The sequence below is a fragment of the Varanus komodoensis genome, unplaced genomic scaffold (assembly GCF_004798865.1).
Source record: "Varanus komodoensis strain SLA01 unplaced genomic scaffold, ASM479886v1 scaffold11, whole genome shotgun sequence".
NCBI lineage: Eukaryota > Metazoa > Chordata > Lepidosauria > Squamata > Varanidae > Varanus > Varanus komodoensis.
In genome coordinates, this window is record NW_025335317.1 from 24,352,141 (window position 1) to 24,379,363 (window position 27,223).

At 41.4% G+C, this 27,223-nt stretch overlaps 1 protein-coding gene across 4 annotated transcripts; it reads left to right on the top strand.

Annotated features, from left to right (window-relative positions):
• Positions 1-146: 146 nt before the first annotated feature.
• Positions 147-27,049, top strand: STAMBPL1 (STAM binding protein like 1). 4 transcript variants are annotated; one of them, XM_044420605.1, is made up of 11 exons: positions 147-200; positions 9,695-9,775; positions 10,689-10,906; positions 15,224-15,299; positions 16,128-16,223; positions 18,803-19,145; positions 20,803-20,927; positions 21,987-22,124; positions 23,049-23,161; positions 24,614-24,713; positions 26,709-27,049. In XM_044420605.1, the coding sequence occupies exons 1-11, from the start codon at positions 198-200 to the stop codon at positions 26,763-26,765; spliced, it is 1,350 nt and encodes a 449-aa protein (XP_044276540.1). In that variant the 5' UTR covers positions 147-197; the 3' UTR covers positions 26,766-27,049. The 4 variants fall into 4 exon arrangements, with proteins under 4 accessions (XP_044276540.1, XP_044276541.1, XP_044276542.1 ...); XM_044420606.1 differs by having other exon boundaries at positions 156-200; positions 20,803-20,885; XM_044420607.1 differs by lacking the exon at positions 24,614-24,713 and having other exon boundaries at positions 156-200.
• Positions 27,050-27,223: the final 174 nt, after the last annotated feature.

Consider the following 27,223-nt stretch of genomic DNA (forward strand, 5'->3'; position numbering starts at 1 on the left):
AGCGCGCGGCGTGGCACCCGGCGAGGGGGCGGAAGGCGCGGCGCGCGGCTGCTGGGCCGGGCCGGGCCGGGCCGGCCGGGGCCCCTCTCATTGTCCGCTCCGCGGCCGCGGCAGGCGCCCGCTCATTCCAGCAAGAGCCCCAGGTGTGCGGGCGGCGCGCCTCTCCGCGTCGACGCGAGCTTGGCAGCGATGGCGCTATGGTAAGCGAGCCCCGGGGCGGGCTGCCTCCCTCGGCCGGGAGAGACGGGGCGCGGAGAGCCCGGCTGCGCTGCCGCATCAGCGGCCGCCCTGAAGGGTGGAAAGGGCGACGGGAGGGGCAAGAGCGGCGGGGAAACACCCCGCGGGGCATCTGATCGCGTCCCGCCGCGCGTTGCGCTTTTCCCGGGGGTGGGGGGGGGTGTCTGGCTGGCCGACGCTGCTCGGAGCGGCAAGGACCAGCTGCTCGTGTTCGGGGGAGGCTAACCGCCGGTGCACGAAACAGCGGCTCTGAATGGCTTGCAGGAGAGGGGGTGGGGCAGCCAGAAACGCGAGGCCACTTCTTCCTTCTCCTTCCAGTTATTCTACTTCGGAGAAACCGATGTAAACCGAATAGTAAATTGGGGGTGGGGGGGCCTGTGGAGCCAGGAAAGCAGGGAGAGCTGTTCCGTAGGGCTGCGTTTATCCGGCATAGGGCTCCCCCGCCCCGCGTGGCCCGCTGCGGCCCGCTGCGATGGCAAGATGCTCCTCCAGTTCTGTGATGTGGAACAGAAAGCGCCCCGCCGTTGCTGCCAGGTGCTCTCCTTTCTGGAAGGGTTTCTTCTCCGTGGAAAGGAATGCTCTTTCTTAACAGACCACAGAACCGGCATTATATAGTTTTCCCATCACCGCGCACGCGCGAACCCCCTTCCCGTGGCCCCCATATTTTAAAGGCAGTGCGCAACTGCACAAAATAGACTCCAGAACTCCCTTAAGTATCCCAGTGAGCGCATTCTGCCCCTCGAGTATTAACTACTCCAGAGTCTTCCCCCCCCCCCTTTTACTGGAAAGTGCTGCCTGCCACCACGAATGTACTCCTACTCTCTGCTTCATCTCATTCTTCATCACACCTCTGCAGCTTTCTCTTGGCCTACCCTCAGCAGTTTCACAGCTATTTATTGATCTCGGGGGGCGGGGGGGGGACCTTGTAGTTTCTGGCATGATGGCCTTGAATGCAATGCAAATACCTTCCAAAACAAAAAGTAATGCAATGTTAATTCATAAAGTGGCACCAAGAAGATGGCCAGGAAGGATTGTAGCCTGGAAGGCTGTATTGAAAACATTTCACCTCTGTTTTCTTCCCTGCAAGAGATCTTAATAAATTAAGATCTTAATGAGTTATAGTGATGTTATTTTTTGAGAGTGCTAGTATTGGGATTCTAAGCAGATTCAGTTCCTGACTAGGAACAACTGGAAATCCAAGAGTGGTGCGTAGCATAACAAGTAGATTTTGGACTCACAATTGCCCTTTGCTCTTCATTTCTTTAAAAACTTAGAGACATATAAATAACATTGCCAGGGAAGCTGTAATGCTTATGTGTAATTCCACTGTTGACAATATTGGCTTGTCCTTTGATAAATAAAGAGTAACCCAAACCCAAAAGATTAACTTGCAGTGCCACATTTGAATAAGCTTTCTACCTGTAATTGTGGTTTTATTTTAAAATATCATGTAAAAGAAAATGTAGCAATTCTGGACTGAATCTCACAAAACATAATAATCCGTAAGAGTAGTGCTTAATGTGACTAATATGACTATAGAAATAGATCAGGTCTTGAGATGGATCATCACCTTGAGAAACTCAAGGTGAAACCTGCAATCAAGTCTTGGGCTACAGAAGACGTTGCTAGGCAGCTACTGTTAGAGAACTTGTAAAACTGAGTTCTAATGATAAAAGATTAACACTGTTGACATTGTTGAGCCAGGTGGGTTTTTATGTTTCTGCTTCTCACCTGACTCATTGGATACATAAAGCTAAATGTTATATTGAAATGTAACACTCCCGTCCAACAAGCCAGTAAACTCTGACCTGTAAACTCTATCTGTTTATTTTCAGTAAGCATTCTAATGTTTACTATCAGGGAATACTTTAGGATTATAGAAATTGGTATCTCTGTGTTAACTTTGTTCACTTAAAAACAGCATATTTATTTCATTGGCCCTTGGGTCCAATTTCATAGCTGAACTGGTGCACTGAGGGCCATGAGTTTAGTGCATTTTGGCAGAGTTTGGGATGCGATGGAAGGCTGAGTCATATGACGTCCTCAATGTGTTGCCATCTCTGGAAAATACTCAGCTAATGATGAGTTGGCTGAGGAGAACCATACAGCTGCTGCTGGCATATGCTAAGTTAAGTCGAACATGGGTTGTCATTTAGCATGCCATGACAACGAGAAGTAAGTGCGAAGAATATAATATACTAATAGAACTCTGCATGTCATTGGCTGTCACCAGCATCCTCTGTCCATCTTACCCCAAACCCGTGCATAAAATAACATATCATTTAGTTTTAGTGGAATATACATACACTTTAGGAATATTACCCAACTTGGACTTTTCCATATTTTGTTGTGTTGTAACCTGGAACTGAAATGGATTTTAATAACATTGTTACCACAAGATAGCTCAGCATGATAAAGGTACAAAGCAATTTATTGTGGTACTAAAGTTAAATACAACCAGCTTTGTCTGGATTTGGTCTATTCGTCAAATAATAGTAAAACTGTTTTAGGTATTTTAATAAATAGTGACTTATACAATTCTCAATTCACCGCATATCTAACAAGTTAATATATGCACAGAAGCAGAATTTGAAGGCCAGTACCTGCTGGGTTGAAGAACTTTGTGCAATTTCTGATACTGATTTCGAAACTACACAAAGCACTCCCTTAGGGGAGATAGACAAGAAACATCCTTTCTTTATTTCATGTTTCCTGTTGTGGAGAAGCAGAAGTAGAATCGGGCTTCCAAATGCTCCTGAACTAGCAATGTGTACTGTTGAAATCTACTGTGCAGCCATCTGTTGAGTGGCTAAGTATATGCAAAATGGTGCAGCAGTTCAAGAATAGCATTCATTTGAGCATGCATATGTCCTGTCAGAGGTCACATTTCAGGGAAATCACATACATTCAATGCTTAAATATTTATATTTTTATTTCATTGTTATTCCACCCACTAGCCATATATAAGCTAAAAGCAAATCATATTTAATTGACTGATACATCTGTTCAATAAAAGAAAACGGTGGGGGTTCCTTTCTGAGTATTGTAAAAGATGGCTACCGTGGAATATTAGATGGAATGTTAGACTTTGGTGAAAGAAATCTGGATTCTGACTCCACCAAGTAACTTTGGGCCAGCTTAGGGTCCTCTTGCTCATGGTGTGTGTGAGGCAACATGCTGGTCTACTAGCTTTGAATTGATTAGCCAGATATTGGAGTGACAGGATGCCTAGAATAATCATGCCAATTTAATTTAGGGCACAATCCTATGCATGTTCAGACAGAAAAGTTGGACAACTTCCAGCATTCCCCTGCCAGGTACCTTTTTTCTCCCAGAGCATGCATAGGATTATATTCTTAATGAAGTTAGTAGTAAACAGACTTATGGCGATCAATTATTTCTTGAGAAAAAACAACTACTTTCCTTTGTTCCTTTCATTATGACCCGGCAAAAGTCAGTGGAATGGCTTTGTATGATGACTGAGAGAGCATTTATCAGTATATGGTTCTACAGCCATGGTAACAGGTGATTCATTGCTTTACCCATCCTTTATGCCAATTTCAGTAAAAACGAAGAGATAATATTTATCTTTAATATGTAATTCATAAGTCTACCAAAGGAGTTTTCTGTGACTATTTAAATACATAATGAAAACAAATTATTTGCTGAGTTACCAATTTATTACTTTTTATCCAATTTTTGGTTACAAAGTGCCCTTAATGTTCAGATTACTGCTAGATCATTTAACTGTACATTGTGGCAATCCTGCAACTATGGTGAGGGTGGTACGGTTGTAGTTTCTTAAGTAAATGAACATTACAGTGCCAGGAAAAGCATCCCTTAAGTATCATGAAAACTTGAGGGTTCTACGCAGCACTAATTTGATAGTAAAACGTACAATTAGAGAATATTAATTGACTGTTACTGCTAAAGCACAGTCCACCAGTTTTCAAGCATTCTATTTGTCTGCTGAGAGACAAACTAGTTTCACACAGAACAGCAGCCATGCCTGCTTCATCTCTACATGTACCTCAGAATGCACATTATCATTATCTGTGTTTTTGTGCTGCAAAGTTTGTGATGATGAGTGAACTCTTTGTCAAAAGAGTGCATCTACATTTACTGATCTGGTTAAGTGTCCTAACAAGGCTGTGCAAAACCCCAGATTTTCTTACTATTTAAGAACCATGTCTAGACAATTTTCCTATGCCATTTCAGATGTAGGCACATCATGAGCTAAGCTGGCTGGACCTGGGGGTCAGACTAAATGGCCCAAAAGACCCTTTCTGACTCACTCTGTTTCTCTGTTAACCTGAATGCAGTATTTCCACAAATGTAACGGCGCATGCTATCCAGTTTACCGAATTTACTGTTGGAATGGAATATTCTTTTATTGTGCATGTAGCAATATGTTATTAGTATTAAGTTGAAAACTAAGCACTGTACATAAGGACCACAGGGAACTACTTTGCTACAATTTGTTCCAAAGAAAAATCTGTGTGTGCTCTGGTGCAAAAGGAAGTGAGAAAATAGTGCCACGGAAAAGTTTCTTTGTGGCACCATCTTAAGGGGGAGGAAAGCAGCCACTTCAAACATAGCGTCACAACATTGGAAAGAAGTAATGGAGAATAAATGTATTTAAATATCTAGATGTTGCTTTTTATGGTATTGACTGAAAAAGACAAGAACCGTACAAGGGAAGAAAATAAAGATTAATAAAAATAATGTTAACATGCACATCCAGAGAGCTGATAATGCTATCTGTAGCACTGGACCTCAGGTCAGGTTGCAGCCAACTCTTTTGTTACAGGGAAATATCTGCATTGAGAGCAATTCTTAAGCAGTAATGATTGAGCTGTAATTCTGTGTATGCTTTCCTTGGAGTAAGCCCTTTGGACACAATGGGACTCACTTCTGGGTAAACATGCACAATTGTACATTATACAATTGCACATAGTAAAATAAACCAAATGACATTGTGAAAAAATGTATTTCTGGAAATAAATAAATTATAAAATTGTAGCACTAGAGCTTTTAAAAGCCATAGGAAAGTCTATTTATCTATAATGTAATTAAGTTTTCATGGAGCTAAACATTAAGAGTTCATTTTCTTCATTCAGCTGTTGTTTGCTGTAATGTTTATGATCTCTGAATTAACTAATCATGATACATAATTTACATTTCAGCATGTATTCTTTTGTTTATTCTTTATCTTTTATTGATTTGGCCAAATAAACTTGGCTTCACAGTTTTTCTACATCCTTTAGACATTAAGCCCAGATTTTTAAAAATTATCTCATCTTCCTGTCCAAACCCAATTATATGTGGCACATTGGCAGCATGAAAGGAAATAACTACTTCTGCCCATGATGAACAGGAAAAATAAGTTAATTAGCAAAACAATGTTGGTGTGATGCTGTGAAATTAACTTTTTAAAAGGTAATTAAATATTTCTTAAGTGCATTTATATCCCACCTTTTTTTCTTTTCAAGAATCTCAGGGTACTATCTGTAGAGTTCTCAAGTGGTTTGCCATCAAAACACTGACCAGACCAACAGCTTGCTTAGCTTTAGCCAGGCAACTCCATCATGTTTCTTGCAACCATTATAAAATTTAACTGTTTAAAATGTTAGGTAAGGTGCTTGTAAATGTTAAAAATTAATTAAATAGTCCTTTTTTTTTTTTTTTTGGCTTTTACATTGGAACACCATGTTGGCTTACAATTTAATTTAAAAGAAGGGAATATAAAAAATATCATAGGTATAAAGCAAGTAGCAGAAAATATCGATAATAATCTAGTAACATAAAGGCAATATTCCATAGAGATAGCAGGATGGAAAAAACGGATAGTCTGAGATACTCAGCTTTTTAGCTGATACTGGTCATGCTCCTGACTGGCCAGGTAGCCAATAACAAAAGCTTTGCTCTCCGGCTTGGCTTGGTCTTGCTTGACTGCTGCAAGGCTTGGGTGGAAAAAACCCATTCCTGTTCTTGCAGCACCACAATGATGCCACCTGCATAGTAACATTCCTGGTTTCCCCCTGGAAATACTTTAAGTATTTGACCACATTCAGATAATAGGCACATATTTGGTCCATGTGTTTAGAATTGGAGCTTTGTCTCCATACATAAAATAGAGTAGGAAGACTTAAGTACTCTCAGAAATGAATGTTATTTCATTTGAATAACCAGAACTTTCAATGAAGCACATTTCCAGTGCAGAAGGTAACAACTGAAGAGGGCAAAGAGTATAGATGACAATTGCCTCTGAGGAAGCCCACTGAGAAAAAGAATGTCTTGGGACAGGTGGCTCATCAGTAACAAGGAGAAAACTGGAATCTCGTGAAACAGCATCCCAAAGCATTTTTATATATTCTGTTTAGGACAGAATTGATAGCCATCTGACTGATCAGTATTACCAGTTATCTAGTCACTTGTCTGAAGGTAAATATTTCATGAAAAAAATGTATTTCTTTTGGTGGTTGCTTGCCTTCTTATTGTATTATTATATCATGCCTGATAATAACAGAAAGAGAAAAAGTTCTGCTTTCTAGTTCTGCAGAAATCGGGTCTCATAAATACACACAGAGATTGCTCTGCAACTCATTCTAAACCATATGTGCCACCTCACCTCACCTCCTAATTAAATGAATTAGCTTCTGCTAATTAGGCGCTGCAATTGTTAACATTTCTAACTACTATAGAAGTACAAAATTCTGTAGGAAACAACAAATACAAGCAAGTTATCACAATGGCATAAGTCACACATTCTCAGGAATAAAGCCTACCATTAAGTCAGTTGTACTGGATATGGAAAGGAAACTCATGTTGTCTAAAACTGCAAAGCTCCTGAAAGAAAATGGATTTTGAAGCATTCTAGATTGCCGTGTTGGTAGCATTCCCATCTATCTTTGTTGCTGTTCTAAAAAATCAATGTTCCATACCTGTTTATGATTTAACCAATATTTTGATCAGTTAAATGCTAAAAAGTAACCTAACTGCTGTAAGAGAATAGTCCATGGGATCCCCCCCCCCCACTTTTCTTTCCAATAATGATGTAATGGGTGGTGAATTTAGCTGAAAGATCTTTATGGAGAGTTTATCACCTACTCAGCTTTTTCTCTTCCAGCAGATTATTTAGGCCAGGGATGCTCAGTATTTGTACTGTTTTGAAGGAAGGTGGTGTACACTGGAATAATTTGATCATGTCTGCATTGATAGCCAGTGTGACGTAGTGGTTAAGAGCATGGGACTGGGACTCAGACAATCTGGGTTCTAGTCCCCTCTTGGCCATGGAGCCAACTGGGTGACTTTGGGCCAGTCACAGACTCTCAGCCCAACCTACCTCACAGGGTTGTTGTTGTGGGGATAAGATGGAGGAGGAGATGTGAGCTGCCTTGAGCCTTTTGTAGGAAAAAGGCAGGATATAAATCAGAAAATAAATAAATAAAATAAATTGTGAAGATAGAATGGTGCTAACTGTAAGCAACTTTTGAAAATAATTTGTTGATTGAGCAACGCAGCTGTCATCTGTTGGGAAGAGATGATGTAAGCAGACTGCACTGGAATGAAAGATGGCACAACTTACAAGTAGTCTGTCCTTTGCCTCAGTTTTCCTAAGGAGGTAGGCAGGCATTGCAAGTTTCACTGAAATGAAAAGGTCCAATTGTGGGAATACTGTACTGACCTATCAAGAGCTGACAGAAGGTGGCTGCCTTGTTAAATGATTCTTCTGACACATGGTATACATCTTGCACTACCTTCTTAGCCTCACCTCATAAGCCTCATGTCAGAATATAGGTTCATGTGCCCGGATTTCTGTGGCTTCATGAAGTCACAACTTGCATGCCACAGAGGATAGCAAAACGGATAGCAAAACATTAAAAAAATATATACAGCAGCATGGCTTAGTAATCAAACTATACTAATAGTCTACTCAGAACTCATAGGCCGTGAGTTTGAGTGAAGTTGTTGATTTTATAGGGATTCACACTGTTTGCATACATTTAAATTTAGTGGTGAAATGATTTATAAATAACATTTTCTGCCGTTCAGCTTACTACTTCCTTTTCTCATTGCTTGATTTCAGTTTCCAGTCAGTTCTCTAAATTTGCTGGGGTGCAGGTGGTGGAACAAATGAGGCTTAACTACCTGGCACTTCATTTATTTTCAGTGGATCTGAAGGTGGCGGGGGAGGGGGGATGCATCGTTCATAGTCCTTACTTGCCAAATAAAGCTCCAACAGTTACTAACCCATGGTAGATAATCAGAGAGGATACATGAGAACAAAGTTAAAAGGTATGTCTACAGAGTTTATGTAGAAGATTCCATTACAGTATTGAACTATGAACTGCACCCACTCAGAATAGTAGTCCTGTTATCTTTCATATGCTGAAAGGGATTTGAACTGAATTATGTGGTTAGGATCTTTTGATCCTAATTCAAAGGATATTATTTTTTATATACAGGAGGGGAAAATTGGTCCTTAAAAAACTAAAATAGGGCTATGATGTCTTAAAGATTATTTTGATTCTATCAGTTCCTTTTAATGGAGAATAAGGCTTCTAGTCCTGATGGCTCTACCTGTCAGAGTGAGGATGCTTATGTACACCAGTTGCTGTGTGGCCAGGAGGGAACTGTTGTACTCTCTGGCCATCCTCTGATCTAACGCAGCTGTTCTTATAGTCTAATGATTATTGCTCCTCTGTAGAAAAGCAAGAGCAGCAAAACAAAAGTGCTAAGTTTTCCTGTGTGGTTTGCATTGTACATAAACTTGCAATGCAGTAAAACTAAGAGATGACTCTTACTTATTTATTTGTTTGTTTGTTTATTTCAAACATTTATATCCCATCCTTCTGACAAGTGCTCAGGACGGCTTACACAACGTAAAATTGCGAAGTAGCATACTGACCGTGAGAGCCTTCCACTAATATACATTGTAGAATGCGGTGCCCCATCAGGCAGCAAATTTTAGATACTGTTACATTTAGTTTGTTTACATGTTACTATATGAGTCATTAAAGGAACGACGGACAAAAAATTGTCAGCAGTATGCAACAACTATATTTGAAAAATGGTATTGCTCATGTTCCCTTAGATGCAGCTTCCTTGACTATTAAGCTGATTTTTCATGTGTAAGGTAATGAACAAATTACTTTAATGGTGTGCTATGGAGTGTGCACAGGCAACATTGTGGAAGACCAGTTATATACTATGCATTTTAGCAGATTCCCTCCCCACTCCATTCCAGGAACTATCCCTAAATATCAAACTGTGCAGATGTTTCAGATTTCCAGGGTCAAAATGCTGATTTGGTACTGTTGACAGAATTTTTGATGACAGATCAACAGTATTTTTCTTTGGAGCATCTTCACTGGCGGATAATTTGTGCATAAGACATCAAGATAGATTACTGTTGTGACCGAACACTCTTTTTCCCATTCCTTTTTATGGCTAGATGGAAGGACTGGAAATAAACAGTAAAAGTGGGTTGCCAGCACAAAGCAACATGGAGCAGCCATTCACTGTGAGTTCCTTGGTAAGTAATTCCAAAATCCATTGTTTCATAATGCACGGAAATCTATTAATCAGGCAATGTTAATCGGTCTATGGAATGCGCTCCCCAGAGAGGTCCGCCTGGCGCCATCATTATATGTTTTTCGGCGCCAGGTTAAGACCTTTTTATTTAATCAATATTTTAATAAGTTTTAATATTGAATTTTATCATCATATTTTAATTGCAGCCAGAGTGGGTCGTTAATTAATTTATGTTACGTTAGGTATTTGTATTTTATTTGTGTAAGCCATCCTGAGGCTCTTGCAAAGGATGGCATACAAATATCTTAAATAAATAAAATGTTTCTGCATAGACGGATTGGATATTGATTTGACCACTGCTTTTTATTAGATACAGAAGAAAACAAACAAGGAAGAGATATTACTGCTGTTTTTTCAGTAGCAGACCCCTCCTTTCATTATATCTCATTTCAGCCTGAGTCACATGTCAAACCTCTTCTACAGAAGTGGTATAATGGAGCAGCTAAGATTGGTTTTAAATGTAGTAACTAAAACTGCTGTGCTTAAAAGCTATTTGTATAAGTGCCATGTGAAAACTTAAATGCAGCAGTGAAGTTCAACATAATAGGTATCAAAAGTGCCTCATTGCTCATCAGTATGAAAACACTTTGGAAAATTGTGGTTCCTGGACCATGTGTGTGTTGTGATGCAACAGCAGGCTGGAGGCGGGGGGGGGGGGGGCGTTTTATTGTAATTTTCCAAAATTCTTTTCTAATATCTTTAAGGAAATGTAACTCCTGACTTTTTTCTAAAACCAAAAGGTGTAGCTGCTAAGTCTAGCACAAAGTTTCATTTGAATGTCTTGAATAAGATTATATGCAAGTCTGGATCACTAAACAAAGTGAAATGCGGGTTTGTGGTATCTGTTTTAACAGAGAAGGCTGGCAGCTTTACCTGACCACACAGATGTCTCACTGAGCCCAGAAGAGCGAGTGCGTGCCTTAAGCAAGCTTGGTTGTAATATCACAATAAATGAAGACATTACACCACGGCGCTACTTTAGATCTGGAGTGGAGATGGAGCGGATGGCATCTGTATACCTGGAAGAGGGAAATCTTGAAAATGCCTTTGTTCTCTACAACAAATTTATAACGTAAGAACTAGTCTGTAGCTGTGGATATTGACTTGAAATTATTAATCCATTTAGGCTTTAGGAATGGCTTTTCAACTATTCTGGTGGAGTGGTAACACATTTATTGATATATGTAGAAAATACAAGTCTTTCTAGAGCGGAAGTGGTCACATTCCAGGGTTGTAGCCGCCCCCCTCATCACCACCACTAGCAAATTTGTGTCAAAGGGTGGGATATGGGTGGCAGAAGACAGGACAGAGGCACCAGGACCAGGGCAACTGAACCCAAAGCGATATAGAGTCCAAAGTCCAATAGCATGGTTCAAGTCATAGCCACAGAACAGACCCAGATCAGGAATTAGGAGTACATATTAGGGCAAGACACAGGCACAGTCATGGACAAGCCAAGGATCAAGAACCAGGAAGACAAGCAGAGATGCAGGTACCTTAAGGCAGTTTAAGAGGAAAGGATACATGGTAAGGGTCGGGCAAGATGCAGGAGCTGAACCACACCTACCAAGAAAACCTGCTTTGCTAAGGCAACACAGCAAGGCAGGGTACATGGCAAGGGAAAGGCAAGATGCAGGAACTCCAGCAAACAGGCCTATGTTACTAAGGCCACACAGCAAGGCAGGACATAACAAGAACCAGATGCAGCAAGGGTCAGGCAAGGTGGCAGAGCTGAACCGCATCATAGCTAGTAGGAAGACCTGCATTGCTGGGGTGAGCCAGCAAGGCAGGATACATACGGCAGAGCAAAAACTGGGTCAGGAAAGATACCAACACTACAGCAATCTGAAAGACCTGTGTTGCTCAGGCCAGTTCTGGAGGGAACAGCATGCTTTTGTATAGCTCTTCCCTTCGGGCTGCCAGCTGGTGCTCATCAGAAGGCTGAGCATTCCAGCAGGGCCTGGGACCGATTCTACAAATACTGAGGTCAATGTTTTGGTTCTGGCCACTGATTGGAATCCCAGAGCAGCCCAGATCCTGGTAATTTGGTACCACAGCTGTGGCACACTTTGTTTGCAAGAGAAATCATGTTCCTTGGAGGATTCTGGCAGTGTAATTCTGCTTGTTTACAAGCAGAGCATGCTTTCTGCGCATCTTATTTTCAAGCCAAATGATGCATTTTCTGCAGCAAACTCAGCAGTGGAAGCTGTGGGTGTACCCCGAAACAGCTGGGGTGATGCATGTGGCCAACAAGCTACATGTTGTTTTTCCTTGTTCTTTAGGATTACTTTAGAAGTCAATAGATGTGCACTCTTCTGTGGCAAGGAGTTCAGTTGTCTTTCTTAAGGGTAGAACTTCTGCTGCAAAGATATTGCATTTCTCCTGCACACAAGCAGGATTAATTTTTGCCCCAGAAGAAATAGTTTTCTACCCGCTGCTCTGTCAGTTGTGATGTGACTGCTGCATGGCATTTCCTTGTCCCAGTTCTTCTTCATGAGTTGCAAGCCAAGGAGACACACAAACTCACAAGTGTAATGACATCATCATGGCTTCCCTAACTTCATGGCCTCCAGTCTCAGCTCCCACCATCCTGAGCCATCATGGCAGGCTTACAGTGGCAGAGATGGGGAGGGTTGAAATCCAATACATCTTAAAGGCACCAAGTTTGGGAAGGTGCCCCCAATTAGAACTAGACAGACTTATAGGATCTACTTCATTTGCAGTCGAACTCCATGATCCACCAACACTGGTGCAAAAGAAGTGCTCTTTGAATGACAGAATAAGGAGTCCCAGAATTGATTTCAAGTATCACAACCTAAAAATGCTCACAGTTCTTCCACACAAAAATCTTCTACTTGTCATGCCCAAGCTTTTATTTCAGCAATATAATTTAGGACAAAGGAGCAGTGCTCCATATCTGCTTTTGTTTTCCTCAGCAAACTGAAATTCTTGGTTTGTATGATGTGTGGGTTGGGCAGGGGAAGCCTCTTGATTGTGTACACCAAGTAAATATTGCCCGAGTTCACACAACATGATGAACTATGGTGGCTTATAAACCAGTGTAGATTCATTGTGTTGTCCAAACCAGGCCAGAGTGAATAACAAGGCATGCTGCACTTTAGAGAACATGACAAGCCGCTCTTGGCCGGTAAGCCACCATGGCTTATTGTGTTATGTGAACCCAGTCATTCTCCTAGTGCAGCCTAGGGTGACCTTGCACATGTACCTTTCCTAACTAAGGGTTTAGAGACTCTGACTTAGTCAAATGAGTTGCATTTGAATGCAGTCATGCACCTGAAAAACCCTACCTTCAAGTCAATGATTGTATAATTTACACAAGCCTTTTAGTTAATTCCTTTACTACTATTGCTGCTGTTATCGTTATTACTGAATTACATTTATATACTGCTTTTTTACCTCTGGCAGAGAACTCAGGTTGGTTTACAAGGTTCTTCTCTCAATCTTATCCTCACAACAACAGCCCTGTGAGGTAGGTTGGACAGAGTGTGTGTGACTGGTCCAAAGTCACCCAGAGTTTCATAGCCAAGTGGGGACTAGAACGCCAATCTTCTGAGTCCCAGTATGCCACATTTGCTCTCAATATATCTTCATACAATTATCCAATCCATCTTTTAATAAACGGTTGACAATTGAAGCCATGACTATCACCATGATAACTTTGAGTTTAGTTCTAGTGAGCAGTCTCATCAATACAAAAACACTGTATTTTGTTCTTAAGAGGGTGAGAAGAGAGACTGTGCTGGCATTAAGCCAGGAAACATGGCTGCCAGGCCAGCTTCTGCCTCTGAATAATTAATCCTACTTTGCCCCACAGGCCTCTGGATGGTGGACTACAAGCCAGCAGTGTCATTTTAGCTCCTTCCATGTGTGTGCATGTTTCTCCCTTCCTAAGCACTGTTACTTTGCTTGGCTTGTCTTCTGCAGCAGAGTGGATTTATGGCTGCAAACTGGGTGCCTCCCTTTCCATTCTCTCTCCCCTTGATTCCCAGTATATGTCTGAGAAGAGCGAACCAGAACCTTGGAGCAGCTAACTTCAGCCATTCTTTATGCTTTGTCCAGGGCCTGATTAAAAAAAATGCAAGGAAACATAGGAAACCTAGACCAGAGATCTATGGAGAACTGAGAGTATCCATGGAGAAAAGGATTGTGCTGATTAGCCTTTCATTTTGACATCAAAACCTGATACCTCCCAGGCCGCACATAGGTGCAAATCAAGTTCTATGTAGGGAATATGTGCAAAGACCAAAAGCCAGCCTTAAGGCAAAGCATTTACTGGGGCAAGGAAAAGCAATTGTGAAGAACTGTTGGTCAAGATTACAGGAAAACCAGTTCCTTTGTTTTTTTGCACAGTGCAGTACTGATGATTCGTGTTCTTTATTTATAATAGCGAGTGCTTTGAAGAGAGAGAGGGGCTAACTTCAATTTCCCAAGAGGGACGTGCTGGGGGAGTCAGCCCTGTGGAGAAGCCATGCTGCCAGTCCTGTCAGCCATGTTCTTTCATTGTTGTGGGAGGGGTGAGGCAGCTCTTGCCTAGAGGAATCATAACAACACAACACACTACCTGATGCTCAAGGCATCTTTGTACATCCCTGTTGGCTGGCAGAACTTCTCTCGCGCGCTCTCGCTGTCATATTTATAGCCTTCCTTTTTTCCTTTCAAGGAACTCAAAGGGAATTATATAATTCTTCACTCTTAGTCCTGTCCTCATTAACATTCTTCAGGTTGGGCTGTGAGTCTGATTGGCCCGAAGTCACCCAGGGAGCTCAGTGGCTGAGTGTGGACTAGAACCCAGCTCTCCTGAGTTCCATTTCTGCACTCCTAGCTACTACGCTACCAAGTGCAGCCACAGTTGGTAGAGTCCTGTTAAATAAAGCATTTGAGGAAAAGCAGTGTGAGATGTGGAAGCCTGAAGCTTAGTAGGAGCCTTGCACTGTGCAAGTCCCTAGTCTCAGTGGTCACAGGCGTGTCAGCTTACAGCAGAGACAACATGAATCCTAGTAGAAAGGAGGGAAGGATAGTGCAAAGTAATGTTAATTTCTTTTAAAGTAGGTACTCAGAAGGAGGATTTGGGTGCTCGCTCGCTTTTATCACCCATTGTTTAAAATACTGTAAAAATAAGCTGTAATTGAAAACCACTTCTTCCAGAATACTTTCTGTAGAATTAGTGGCATTTCATCACAAAACATGGTATACCTGTGTGCTTAGACCCCGTGTGAACCAGCAACAGACCATCAGTGTCGGGATTTTAATACAAAATCATACAAAGCTGTATTTTTTTTAAAAGGAATGTTTCTCCTGTCTCATGCAATTATATTGTGGATGCTGATGAGGCTTGCAAGGAGAAAAACGTATGTGTCTCATTTTCTAGTTTGTTTGTAGAAAAGCTGCCCTACCATCGAGACTACCAACAATGTGCCATTCCAGAAAAGCAGGATATTATGAAGGTAGAGTAGCTTTTCTTGTTACCAGCATTTTCAATAAATGTGCTTCTTTCCAAGAATTAATAATGGCAGCCTGGTGGGCCTTGCAGGAATGTTTGGGACCTGGAGGCTCTCTGGAAATGCCAGGTGTTCTTGTCCCCCACCCCTGTCAGTCCGAGTACAGAAACTGTGTTTGCCATTTGTTGAGCAGTTCTGCACATTGAAACAATGAGACGTCATACATTTTCCGTACCATGTGGCCAAAGACTGTGAGCTTTGCTGCTGAAAAAGCAGCTCCATGACCTCCAGAACCTATTGCTAACATGCACAAGGGCAGATTCAGCAGTTAAGATACACACCAGATATCAGATATGCTCTTGTTAAGGCTGAAGTGAAGGGGGAACCTGCGTCTGAGCAGCCTTTCAGCCCTGTTGAGAATGGCCCTGCTTGCTACTAAATTTGCTTCGCAGTACTGAGCCTTAATTTATTCCTTTTTATTTAATTAATAGTAATGAATAGTTTGCTTCCATCATCGCTGCCGTTGTTGTCAACATCATCACATTGAATTTATATACCACCTTTTTTCCTCTTGTGAGGAACTGAAGGTGGCTTACACAGCTCCATTTTATCCTCGGAACAACAACCCTGTGAGGTAGCTTGGGCTGAGAGTCAGTGACTAATCCAAAGAATCCAGTAAAGCTTCATGGCTGAGTGAGGACTAGAACCCAGATTGTGCAGGTCCTCAATCTAACTCTAATCATTACAGAATCAAGCTGATGATTTTGTAGGTTTTCAGTGGAAAACAAAATGAATTCATGAATATACTGTTTTTTGTCATTTCCCCCACTAAAGAAACTGAAGAATATAGCATTTCCTAGGACTGATGAACTGAAGGAGGACTTGTTAAAGAAATACAATGCAGAATACCAGGAATATATGCAAGACAAGGTAATTTTTATCAAAACAACTGTATCTTTTAATTCTTAATGATAAGTGAAATATTTCATAAATATTCTGTATAACAAAGCTTAGGCAAATGTCTGACTTTACTATCTTGAACCACTGTTATCAGTTAGATTAATAGTGCAACCCTATGCATACTTGCTTAAAAGTAAGCCCCATTTAATTAAGTGGTATTTATATTTGAGTAAACATACATGGAATTGTGCTGTAAAAATTTGTTTTGAGAAAGGAAAGATCATTACCTTTGACATTTGCATTGATGCCTCCTTGTGGTAGTGATGGTTGTGAGTGCCATTGTCATCTTGAAAAACATATACAAGTGAACAAAACAAGGGACTGCCCATTAAGATATGAATATATTTGTATGTACTTAAAAACCAAACTACTTGATCCACAAAAATGTTCCATTGTATTGATGTGTCTCACTTTCCTCATTCCTACTGGGTTAGACCTGCAAGCCCTAACCCAGGCATCAAGCAACTTGCAGCCCTGCGGATGTTTTGACCTGCAACTTCCACCATCCCTTACCATGGGCCACACTGGTTAGGGATGGTGCAAGTTATAGTGAAAAACAACTGGAGGACTGCCTGTTGCCCATTCTTGCCTTAACAACAAAGGAAGCCATGAACTGTATAGCCCAAAGACCATGCAGCCTTGGCATGCACTGCCTTGACCAGAAAGCTTGGTAAAGAAGAAAAATCAGTGACAAAATAGCATCCATTGTTGCAAACACAGTGGCCTCCACTGGCTTCCTTGATTTTTGCCAGAGCTCACTGGCAAAGGATGGTGAGAGTGCCTTAAATGCATGTTATGGCCCACTTGCTTGCTAGTCATGTCCAACCCATCGCGACCCCATGGACAACATTGCTCCATTCCTGTCCTCCACCATCCCCTGGAGTCCGCTTCCTATGGAGGATAGATCTTTACAGCATCGGACTCTCCTTTCACCACCAGGTACATCCGCAACTGAGTGTCCTTTCGGCTTTGACCCAGTCGCTTCATTCTTTTGGTGCTACTAGTACTAGCCCTCCGCTCTTCCCCAGTAGCGCATTGGAAACCTTCCGACCTAAGGGGCTCATCTTCCGGCGTCATATCTTTTTGCCTTTTGGTACTGTCCGTGGGGGTTTCATGGCAAGGGTACTGGAGTGGATTGCTATTTCCTTCCCCAGTGGATCAGCTTTTGTCAGAGCTCTCTGCTTTGACCTTTCCATCTTGGGTGGCCCTGCACGGCATAGCTCATAGCTTCATTGAGCTTCACAAGCCTCTTCGCCACAACAAGGCAGTGATCCATGAAGGGGGTTATGGCCCACATCATTTCTTTAAAAAAGAACCCTGAAATCCTGCGTATTAATTGCAATCCTTGTCCCAGACTGCTTAAACCCCATGGAACTCAACAAGATTGGTACAGTGATGCTTGCAACCAAAGCATAGCATTGCAGTCTAAATCATTAGAGCAGCATAGTGTGAAAGTGTATAATCGGCCAAAATATGGATAGGGAAGGAAGTTCTGACATTATTTTCCACCTACGTATTTGAATAATAAACTATCATTTAGTCCTTTCTACGTGAGTATGCATGAATATGAATAAGTTTTGTAAATATCTCATAAAAGGCAATGTTAAAGGCTTCTGGCTTTTTCTGTATCAAATATTAAGGCCTTCCAGCCTGATTTAAATAGGTTCCAAGGGTTCCAAGTCTGCCTTGACTGTATTCACATATGACAACAAAGCATAATTTGTTGAATTGTGGATTGTCATTATGTGTAGAACACTTATCAGTTGTTAACCAGGTGCAACCGATGAAAAGAACCCATGGTTTGTCATTGGATTGTGATCTGTGAGTTGTTCCAACCATGGACTTTTATTACAGGTGAACTCAGAGTCACAAGTTGTTCATGAACCATTTCACAAAGCTACAGGGAAAGTGGACAAGAGTGATAAAACAGAACATCCTCTCTTTATATGCCAGTACTGCAGTGCCACAAAGGTAGTTAGGATACAGAGAGGGACAGGTGAAGGAGAAAGGAAACAGACCAGAAACTGAGACTGAGCCGGTGATCAAACCAACTGTGGTTTGTTTGATCACCGGCTAGACAATAGCCATGCTTTAAATAATAAAAAAGGGTTAATAATTTGTGCTCACCAGGTCATTTATATGCCTGGATGATGTGTATGATTTATATGTGGAACATGCCTTTATTTCCCAGGCCCAAACTACACATGTTGATGGCATTCCTATGCCTTTATGTGTAGATCTGCCACTTTCACCTGCAAAACAGAGTGATGAATGCAACCCAAAGGATCAAAAATTGTGCAGGGGAGAATGGTATCAGTCGTTTAACCCAGCAGTCTCAGAAGCAGGTCCAGGCAGAGGTGGGTCCAGCATCACTCTGCCCGGCCTTCAAATCATACTTCCCTTCACTTTATGGGCAGGGCAGATATGTGGTTCTGCTTTGCCTCATGTAGTAGGAGTCCCATTAGGCTTCCACTCCTGGGATAAAACTAAAGAATCTTCCCTTATTTTAATGGTTGATCAAATCTTTTCATTTAATACTTTTTTCCAAGAACAAATGCAATGCAGAATTACTGAAGAAACTAGAGCAACAGAAATTGATTGAAGCAGAGAAGAGGAGGATTGCACAGATCCGCCAACAGCAGCTGGAAACGGAGCAGTTTCAGTTCTTTGAAGACCAACTGAAGAAACAAGAATTGGCCCGTGACCAGAAAATTAAGAATCATTCAGTTACATCTGAGCAAACTGATGGGAGCATGTTGTCTTCGTGCATTTCAAGCCATCTAAACAGCACGCTCCCTGCAACCATAGCGAACAAGAGCGATACTTCTGCTGGGCAGTCTCCTCCCATAACTCGGGCCTTGAAGCCAGCTGCCACACTCAGTGCTGTGCAGAGTAAGCAGTCACCTCGCTTGTTGGCTTGTTTGCCTGTCGTTGCTCCCTTAGTATTCATTGCCCACTTTATTGCCAACATTCAGGACAGGTGGTATTCCACCTGAGAGATCTGACCTAAAACTTACACTGTGCCAGAAACTAAAATCCTGGACAAGTGAAATGTTGCTACATTGAGAGCAAGTTCTGAAGCACCAATACACAAAAATATATCTTTGAAAGAACTGTTTTATTCCCTTTCAATCCTCTCCTTGATGGGGCGGTGGGTACAGGCTGTTCCATTATTTGTTCACCTCAATATGAGTTGAGTTTTGGGTGGTTTCCTGAAGAGGAACTTGCCAAGATCTTGGTTTGATTTGTGTTGGGGGATTTCTTTTAAGTGAAAGCAGTCAAGAAATAGCAGTTAATAATTTGTACTTTAATCTAATGAAGCTCTCCAAGACAATAGGCCTGTTTGCATGACATGACAGCCCACCAAGCATTATTTAACCCACAGTGAAGCTCTTGATACATATGGAGTGCTTGTGGCCAGCTGGATGGAAATTGTATCATGTGAACCTGGCAAGCATGATTTATGGAAGGGTTAGACAACCCTCCCATAGCCTGTGATCTGATCAGGGTTATGCAAAGGCTAAAGAACTCATGCTAAGTGTGTTTTGCACAATACAACAGCCTCCAGCTGGGGGATTACATATGCAATATGGTCTCCACAAGCACTGCAGCTCTTTGTGGGTTAAAGTACCCATGACAAGCCACAGTGTTTGATCTGAGCCTGTTCATTGCACTGAAAAGAATAAAGTGTGATCACCAGGCAGACCTCTCTGAGGAGTGTATTCCATAACTGGGGCACCACTGCTGAGAATGCCTTTCTCTTGGTAGCCACTCTCCCAGTCTCCTTCAAAGAGGGCTTCCAAAGAAGGACCTCTAACCCAGATCTTAAGGCACTAGTAGGCACAGGAGACACTCCTTCAGATATCCAGGTCAAAAGCCATTTAGGGTTTTATAGGTCATCACCAGCACCTAAAATTGGTCCCAGACTTCAGTGGTAGCCAGTGTAGGTGGTAGTGCACCGGAGTTGTGTGTGTATTTCTGCTGGTCCCCGTTAACATCCTGGCTGCTCTATTCTGAACCAACTGAAGTATCTGGACTATCTTCAAGGGTAGCCCCATGTACAGCGAGTTACAATAGCCCAATGGGTCACCATTGCTAGTCTATCTTCATTCCGGTAAGGGTGCAGTTGATGAATCAGCCAAAGCTGAAGGAAAGCACTCCTTGCCACAGCAAGGAAACTCCAAGGACAGCTCTGGGTTGGGGAGCATTCCCAAACTCCCAAGCAACTACTTGCCTGTCTTTCCACACTGGCTTTTTAACCAGCTAGCAAAAATGTTTGCTGGCTTGCAATATTTGTGGACTTGTTTACAAGGCTGTCTTACAGAAATGTCCACTTCTGGTTGTGGCACAGAAGTCAAACATCATGTTACTGTAGTGGCTTAATGGCTGTAGAGGCCCTGAATGCTGATTATTGCAAAATAATGCCCCCCCACCACCACTGGAATATGCATTCAGTTGGTTGCATGTTTTTTAAACGGTGTGCATGAGAGCTTTTTACACCTGATATTTCCATATTAGTAACTTGTATTTCTCGCTCTCTCTTTGTTAGACAATGCGGCTGAAGCAATGAGAAGTGTGGTGCTGCCCAAGGATCTTTGTCACAAATTTCTGCAGCTAGCAGAGTCAAATACAGTAAGAGGAATAGAGACATGTGGAATTCTCTGTGGAAAACTGGTACAGTTGAACCTTCACATTTGTATGGGGAAGGCACTTTTGATAGTACTATATTTTCCTGTAATGAACTGCTATCAGAGCAAAAGTTCTGACGTGTAAGTGTGGTATATAATTGACTATTAGCAGTTTGGGCCTGCTCAGAAACTCTGACTAATTTGTTGTTTGCAGAAATAGTTTATATTAGTGAATAGCATGTAATTTAATTAAGCCATCAGCTTACTGTGCAGTCAGGCTCATTAAAGCATTCTTTGTGCAATTAGGCTCATTAAAGGATTCTTTGTGCATTTTCTGGGGCTTATGAAACAGAAATGAGATTTTGTTACAGGAAAAATGAAATTAAAGATAACAGAAGCTAATGATGTAGAATATCAGGTTTCTTTTAGGGAGAAGAGACTGTTCTAGCAAATAAGTATTATCACTTAGATTTTGCTTGTGGGCATAAATTATGTATGTTCCTGCTTCATATTCACATTACAGAAATAGTCAGCTGTGAAGTTGGTACATTACTATATATAAATTGCTCAGCCTCACATATAGCCTGGCTAATAGGGCAAAAAGTATGCATTGTGCTGTCCTATATATGTTTCCTTGAGAAGTAAATTCCACTGAGCTCAACAGAACGTAAACTGAAGTAAGTGTGAATAGGACCAAGTCATATTATTTTTTCCAGCCACATGTCAATTGATTCACATGCTGTGAGATTTCTGTAGCTCAGCAGTAGATCATGGCCTCTGTACGCAAATCATTTTGTATTCAAAAGATCACAAGTTCTATAGCTGTAGTCTCTGAATAGGGCTATGGAAAAATTCCCTCTGCTAGGCACTGCGGGCCAGCATGGGAAGTATGCTGCCCTCCAGATACGAGGTGTGTATTCATATTCATCATTGGCTCTGCTGGCTATGGAGGGAGTTGGGTCCAGGCATATATATCAGGATTCAATTAGCCTTGATTCCCTAAAATCAGTCACAAGAATTAAGTTAATCAATATTGACAGTTATTCTAGGGATTAACGTTCAGTAATTGTTCAAAAAGCTGTTCTCCCGCACCTGTATTTTGCAGACATATAATGAATTCACTATCACTCATGTGATAGTGCCAAAACAGTCTGCAGGGCCAGACTACTGTGACATGGAGAATGTGGAAGAGCTCTTCAGTGTTCAAGACCAACATGATCTTCTCACTCTGGGCTGGATCCATGTACGTATGCATGAATATTCCACATTCCCCTCTGGCCAACCTTCTGGAGGGCTGCATGCTGGTGGTGGGTGGGCCCAAAGCAAAAAATGTGTTAGGGCAGCATTAAGTGGGCAGGGTCTACAGACACTCACTTTTTCATGTGAATGCACACACTTCCTCGCACATATCCATTCCCACGTATACTTGCCTCCAAATCTAACAGTAATTTCTTCTTCACCTCTCCCATGTCAATGCTGCTGGTGGACAGTCCACTGTTTTCCTCCAAGCACCTTGGAAGATGTTCCAAGTGAGCATTTGGATGGTGCTTTTTTCCCTTTCTTTTTCATAAATTCTAGACAGTTGTTTAAAACTTGGAAAAACTACTTGGGTTGTGGGGGTGGATGTACGACTGGCATAAAAGCCAGCCAATTAACCACATGCACAGCTCCTGCAGCTACAAACAAGAGACAAGCTCTGCCTCTTCTCCCTCCAGATAATTCCGTGCTTAACAGGAAATGCTATATCTGAACAAAATGATGTGAGCTTTGGATGCACTCCAAAAAGCTAATTGCACCAATTGAATTGGAATTACAATTTAATTGTTTACTGTTTTCCATTTCCAAAAGTAAGTTGCATAAGCACAAACCTTGATTTCCTGTTCCTTTCTGGAATTTTTCTCTCCTGTTCACTGACACACACATAGTTCAGTGGGTAACTTACAAAATGTTCTTGACTGTGAAGTACTCTTTCCTGTACAGAAAAAGATGCTTCTTATGCAGTCTTATCCCTTTGAGAGAAGAAAATAGGAGGTGAAGTTGCCCTCACTGCCAGAAATTAACAGAACAAATCCTCAGACTGAGGAGCTTCTCCTTGATTATATTTTGACCTTGATTTGAGGGGGGGGGAGTGCATTCACCATGTAGACATTTTTCTTCTTCTTTGTAGACGCACCCAACGCAGACTGCATTCTTATCCAGTGTTGATCTTCATACACATTGTTCTTATCAGCTCATGCTACCTGAGGCTATTGCAATTGTTTGTTCACCAAAACACAATGAGTGAGTTCTTTCTCCCCCTCTCCAGGGATCAGTCACTTACAATAGCACTTTCAAATGAAAGATACAGTGCAAAGAAAAAGTTAGAAGTATATGTCTGGTATCTAGTGTTCATTCACAAACGATAACGTTAGATGACCATTTTATTTCAGCATGTGAATGAAGTGGAATGATTACACGCTTTGGCATCATAGTATTCTTCACTGTTTTTGGTTTGATTGAAAGTTTGTTTCTAACTTTTAGATTCTTGGATTCATAGGCCCATTTACAGTCCCAAACCATTTTGACAAAGAGTAGACACAGATGCCCACATGCAACACTTAGCTTAGAAGACAAACGACTCAGTGTATCGGGTCACTGCTGTAAATACGGATCTCATGTGCGCATTGCAGGAGTCCAACCTTAATCTTATTACAGATACAAGTTGTCATTTGGAAGATTCGTGTTGTCAGTTTATTCAGTATAGTTGGTGGAGCTGTAATTGTGGAGATAGTTGTTTAGTTTGTGATGCTGTTTTGGTTTCATCATGCAATAGGAAATGATAAAGAAAACATTAGTGATCCAGACAAATACATGTATGAAGCTATCTCATGTTACATGTGAACCTGGCCATTGTGTCAGACAGTTAGAATCAAGGGTTCATCAAGTCCAGCATTCTGCCCATGCAGTGCCAAATTATCTGCTTGTGGGCCCATTGTTCCTTTATTGCTTCCTCTGACAGCAGTGGCTTCCCAAGTTTTTAGACATCTGTTTCTCTGAGCCTTGCTAATTAAGGTGGTTCTAACTAGAGATGGGGGCGTGCATGTAGATCTGTTTATATGTAAGGCATAGATGTACCTAACCTTGATTGGTTAACTTAAAAAGCAAATGATCGGTCAGCTGAAATGATTTCTAACTGGCTTTTGCAAGGTCTACATTTTCTAAAATGGGACTGATTTTGCTAACAACTGGTGGTTTTGAGCTCCATTTATTAAAGCAGTCATAACTTGCTTGCAGTGTGGATATTGGCATAACATGCACACCTGTAGTCCAATATATAAGGCAACCATTAAATGCTATGTGATGCACCTCTGGCACTTCAGTGCAGGGAGAGCGGTTACCTTTCCAAGATATCCTCACCTACTTCTTAGAATCAGGCTGAGGTTGCCAGATGCAACATTGCAGCAAGGGCAGTATAAGTACAAGTGGGCAGAGCTAGATGACGCAGAACCAACTTTTCACACTTGGTGTAAACTACTTTACTGCTGAGCATATGCTGCTTCTAACCACTACTACTAGCATAATTAGTGTTAGTAGTCAGGTGTGCCTTGAGATGTCCCTGGAAGGCACCATAAAGCTCCTCTGTTTGCTGTGCATCTCAGAACCACACCTGTTTTTTTTACTCACTGTGAAGATATACCTTTGTTGCTCTGTTCTGGCCGCTTCAGTAGATATAATGTTTTCTTTGCTTCCTAGCACGGGTATCTTCAGACTTACTAATGCCGGCATGTTGGAAGTTTCTGCTTGTAGAATGAAGGGCTTTCATCCCCATACCAAGGACCCTAGGCTGTTTAATGTAAGACAAAATTCCATTTCATTGCTTTGGCTAAGGCATACACACGTATCTTTTAAACAGTGCCTCAATATGGAGTTATGGTTGTTCATTCAGATCAAGGAGTGGCTCGATCTAAAATACTAACATGCGTTGGAGGCTGTTCTTTATGTACTGTCATTCTCTTTTTCCTACTTTTTTGCATCTGGAGTTTTTCTTACAAAGAACTTATCTGGAAAGAGGGAAGAAAGCAATGTTAGTTAGGGCTGATCTAAATGTTCTTGCAGTGAAACATCATTGGCTTCCTGGGGGTGCTGAGAGGGAGGAGCCATCCCAAAGATGGGAAGAGGAGTCAGTTGGGAATGCTAGTTATCTTAGAGAAGTACATAGTGGTCTGAGGCCTTTTTTTCCATAATTTCTTATTATTTTTTTAAAAAATTCTGTAAAGATAAAAGTCATATCATACTTCCAGTATGAGTCTTGAAAAATGCACCTTGAAAATTAAAAAAATGTAACAATGTACCATTGCTTCTAGAAGCATTGTAAAGGGGGGAAATGGTTGCACTGTTCACCCCGGAATTAATGTAGGAACTGCCCCCAGATCATGGCACAGCTGTGCATTAAAAAAATAAGCCCCCACATGCAGAAGTCAAATGGCTTTCTCTCTGATGAAATAAATTCCACATCACCTTCAGAATAAACTAGAATATCCTAGGGAAGGAGAAGCAGAAATTGCCATGAATTGCGTGTGTGTGTGCGCGCGTAAGTGAACATAGTCTGGTGGCACTTTAAAGACTAGCAGATTTATTCTAGCAAAAGTGTTGATGGTCATCATGAAGTGGATAGTGGCTGTCATGCCCTTTCTGGAATACTCCTCAGAGGAACAATAGCTGAAGACAAGGAGCCACCTGCTACCACACATGCTCCACGTCTTCCAGTAGACCAGAGGATGCCCAGGGCCTTAGAGATGAGTACCCTAAGGAGGTCATAAGGGACAGGCATGAAAAGTCCAATAACATGCAGGTCAATTGCTAACAAGGAGGACACAGCTCACAGCTTAGCTGTCATTCAGACAGCCTTTGCATGGGGTAAGGGTTAGGACCTGGCCTTAATGAATGTGGATCCCCTTTGCCTTGGACTGCATCATGATGTGAGCACTTTTGGACTGATTTTAACTCTTTCTACCTGCCCTCATCTGCTGTGTCTCCTTGGGATCCCAAGACTGTAGTCCCTATTGGGTTATTGTTGGGATCATGTTTTTGAGACCTTGCCTTTTTCCAGATTCTTGTTTGTGCAGAGCACCGTGGAACTCTTGGGCTCTTGAACCTGTGACTGCTAGTCTCAGATCTGAAAAGTGGCAGTGACCTTGCAAGCTTATGCCAAAATGTATTTGTTAGTCTTTAAGATGCCACAGTTTGCAAGAGTGAAGAACACGACATTATGGAGGGCATTTATTCATAGGGTTGCCATAAATCAGAGATGATTTAACAGCATATAGCAATAAATATAGTTTCCTTGCTGTTTTTGCTGTAGCAGATGAACAGAACTAGGTATGTGGACTTTATATAAAGCTTAAAGATATTATAATACTTTATATGGGTAATGTTTTCTGCCCAGCTTGTATGAGTTATAAATAGTGAAAGGAAAGATGAATGCATTGAAAATGTACCTTCTTCCATAATTTCTTTTTCGGCTATTGGACAAAAGTGTATTGGCAGAACTAGAACTAGTACTGCCACATCAGACACCAACCTTGTTACATCCCTTTCATAAGGCTGTAAATGTGGTGGAGCTTACATTAACTAAGAGGTCATTGAAGCTGGAAAATTACCATGCTCCACTTAATAATTAGTTTCCCAGCAGAGAACAGAGCTCTAGATGGAGAATGGAACACCAAATGGATCCCTTTCACAGTACCATGTGCTGTCTTTTAAATGGCTTGTTTTGATTTACTGCAGAATTAGTTTACTTCTTCCAGCAGAGTCAGTCCAGGATTTATTTTGTTGACTTCTTTTACAGATGTGTAAACATGTCATTGGGAAAGATATCAAAATAACTGTTTTGGATTTGAGGTGATACATATGGGGAGATGAAAGACCAACAGAAGATTTGCTTCCACAAAACAGATGCCCAAAGGAGAACATGGCTGCCAGATTTTCCTACAGTGTTTTCCAAAAGTTACTGACATTTTATATTTGTATGGTTTAGATTTAATAGTTCACTATTTATTACCCTTTCCCATTTTGAAGTTATTTTATTGATTTCCAAGATACAGTTTACAGTGTCATTCAGTCAGAATATGTTGTTATACTACAATACTGTAAAAATAAAACAAATTTGAAACACTGGCTGTAATGGAATCTTTGTAGTGCTTCTGATGTTTTATTTTGGATTTCATGCTTGTGCTGAACTGCAGTTTTTCCACTTGGTAAATATTTTTGAAAGCTCACTGCACATTCAAAAATAACTGCTAGATGCAGGTTGGAAATAGGGACTATAGTCATGGGAATTCAAGCATATTTTCCCCTTTAAAG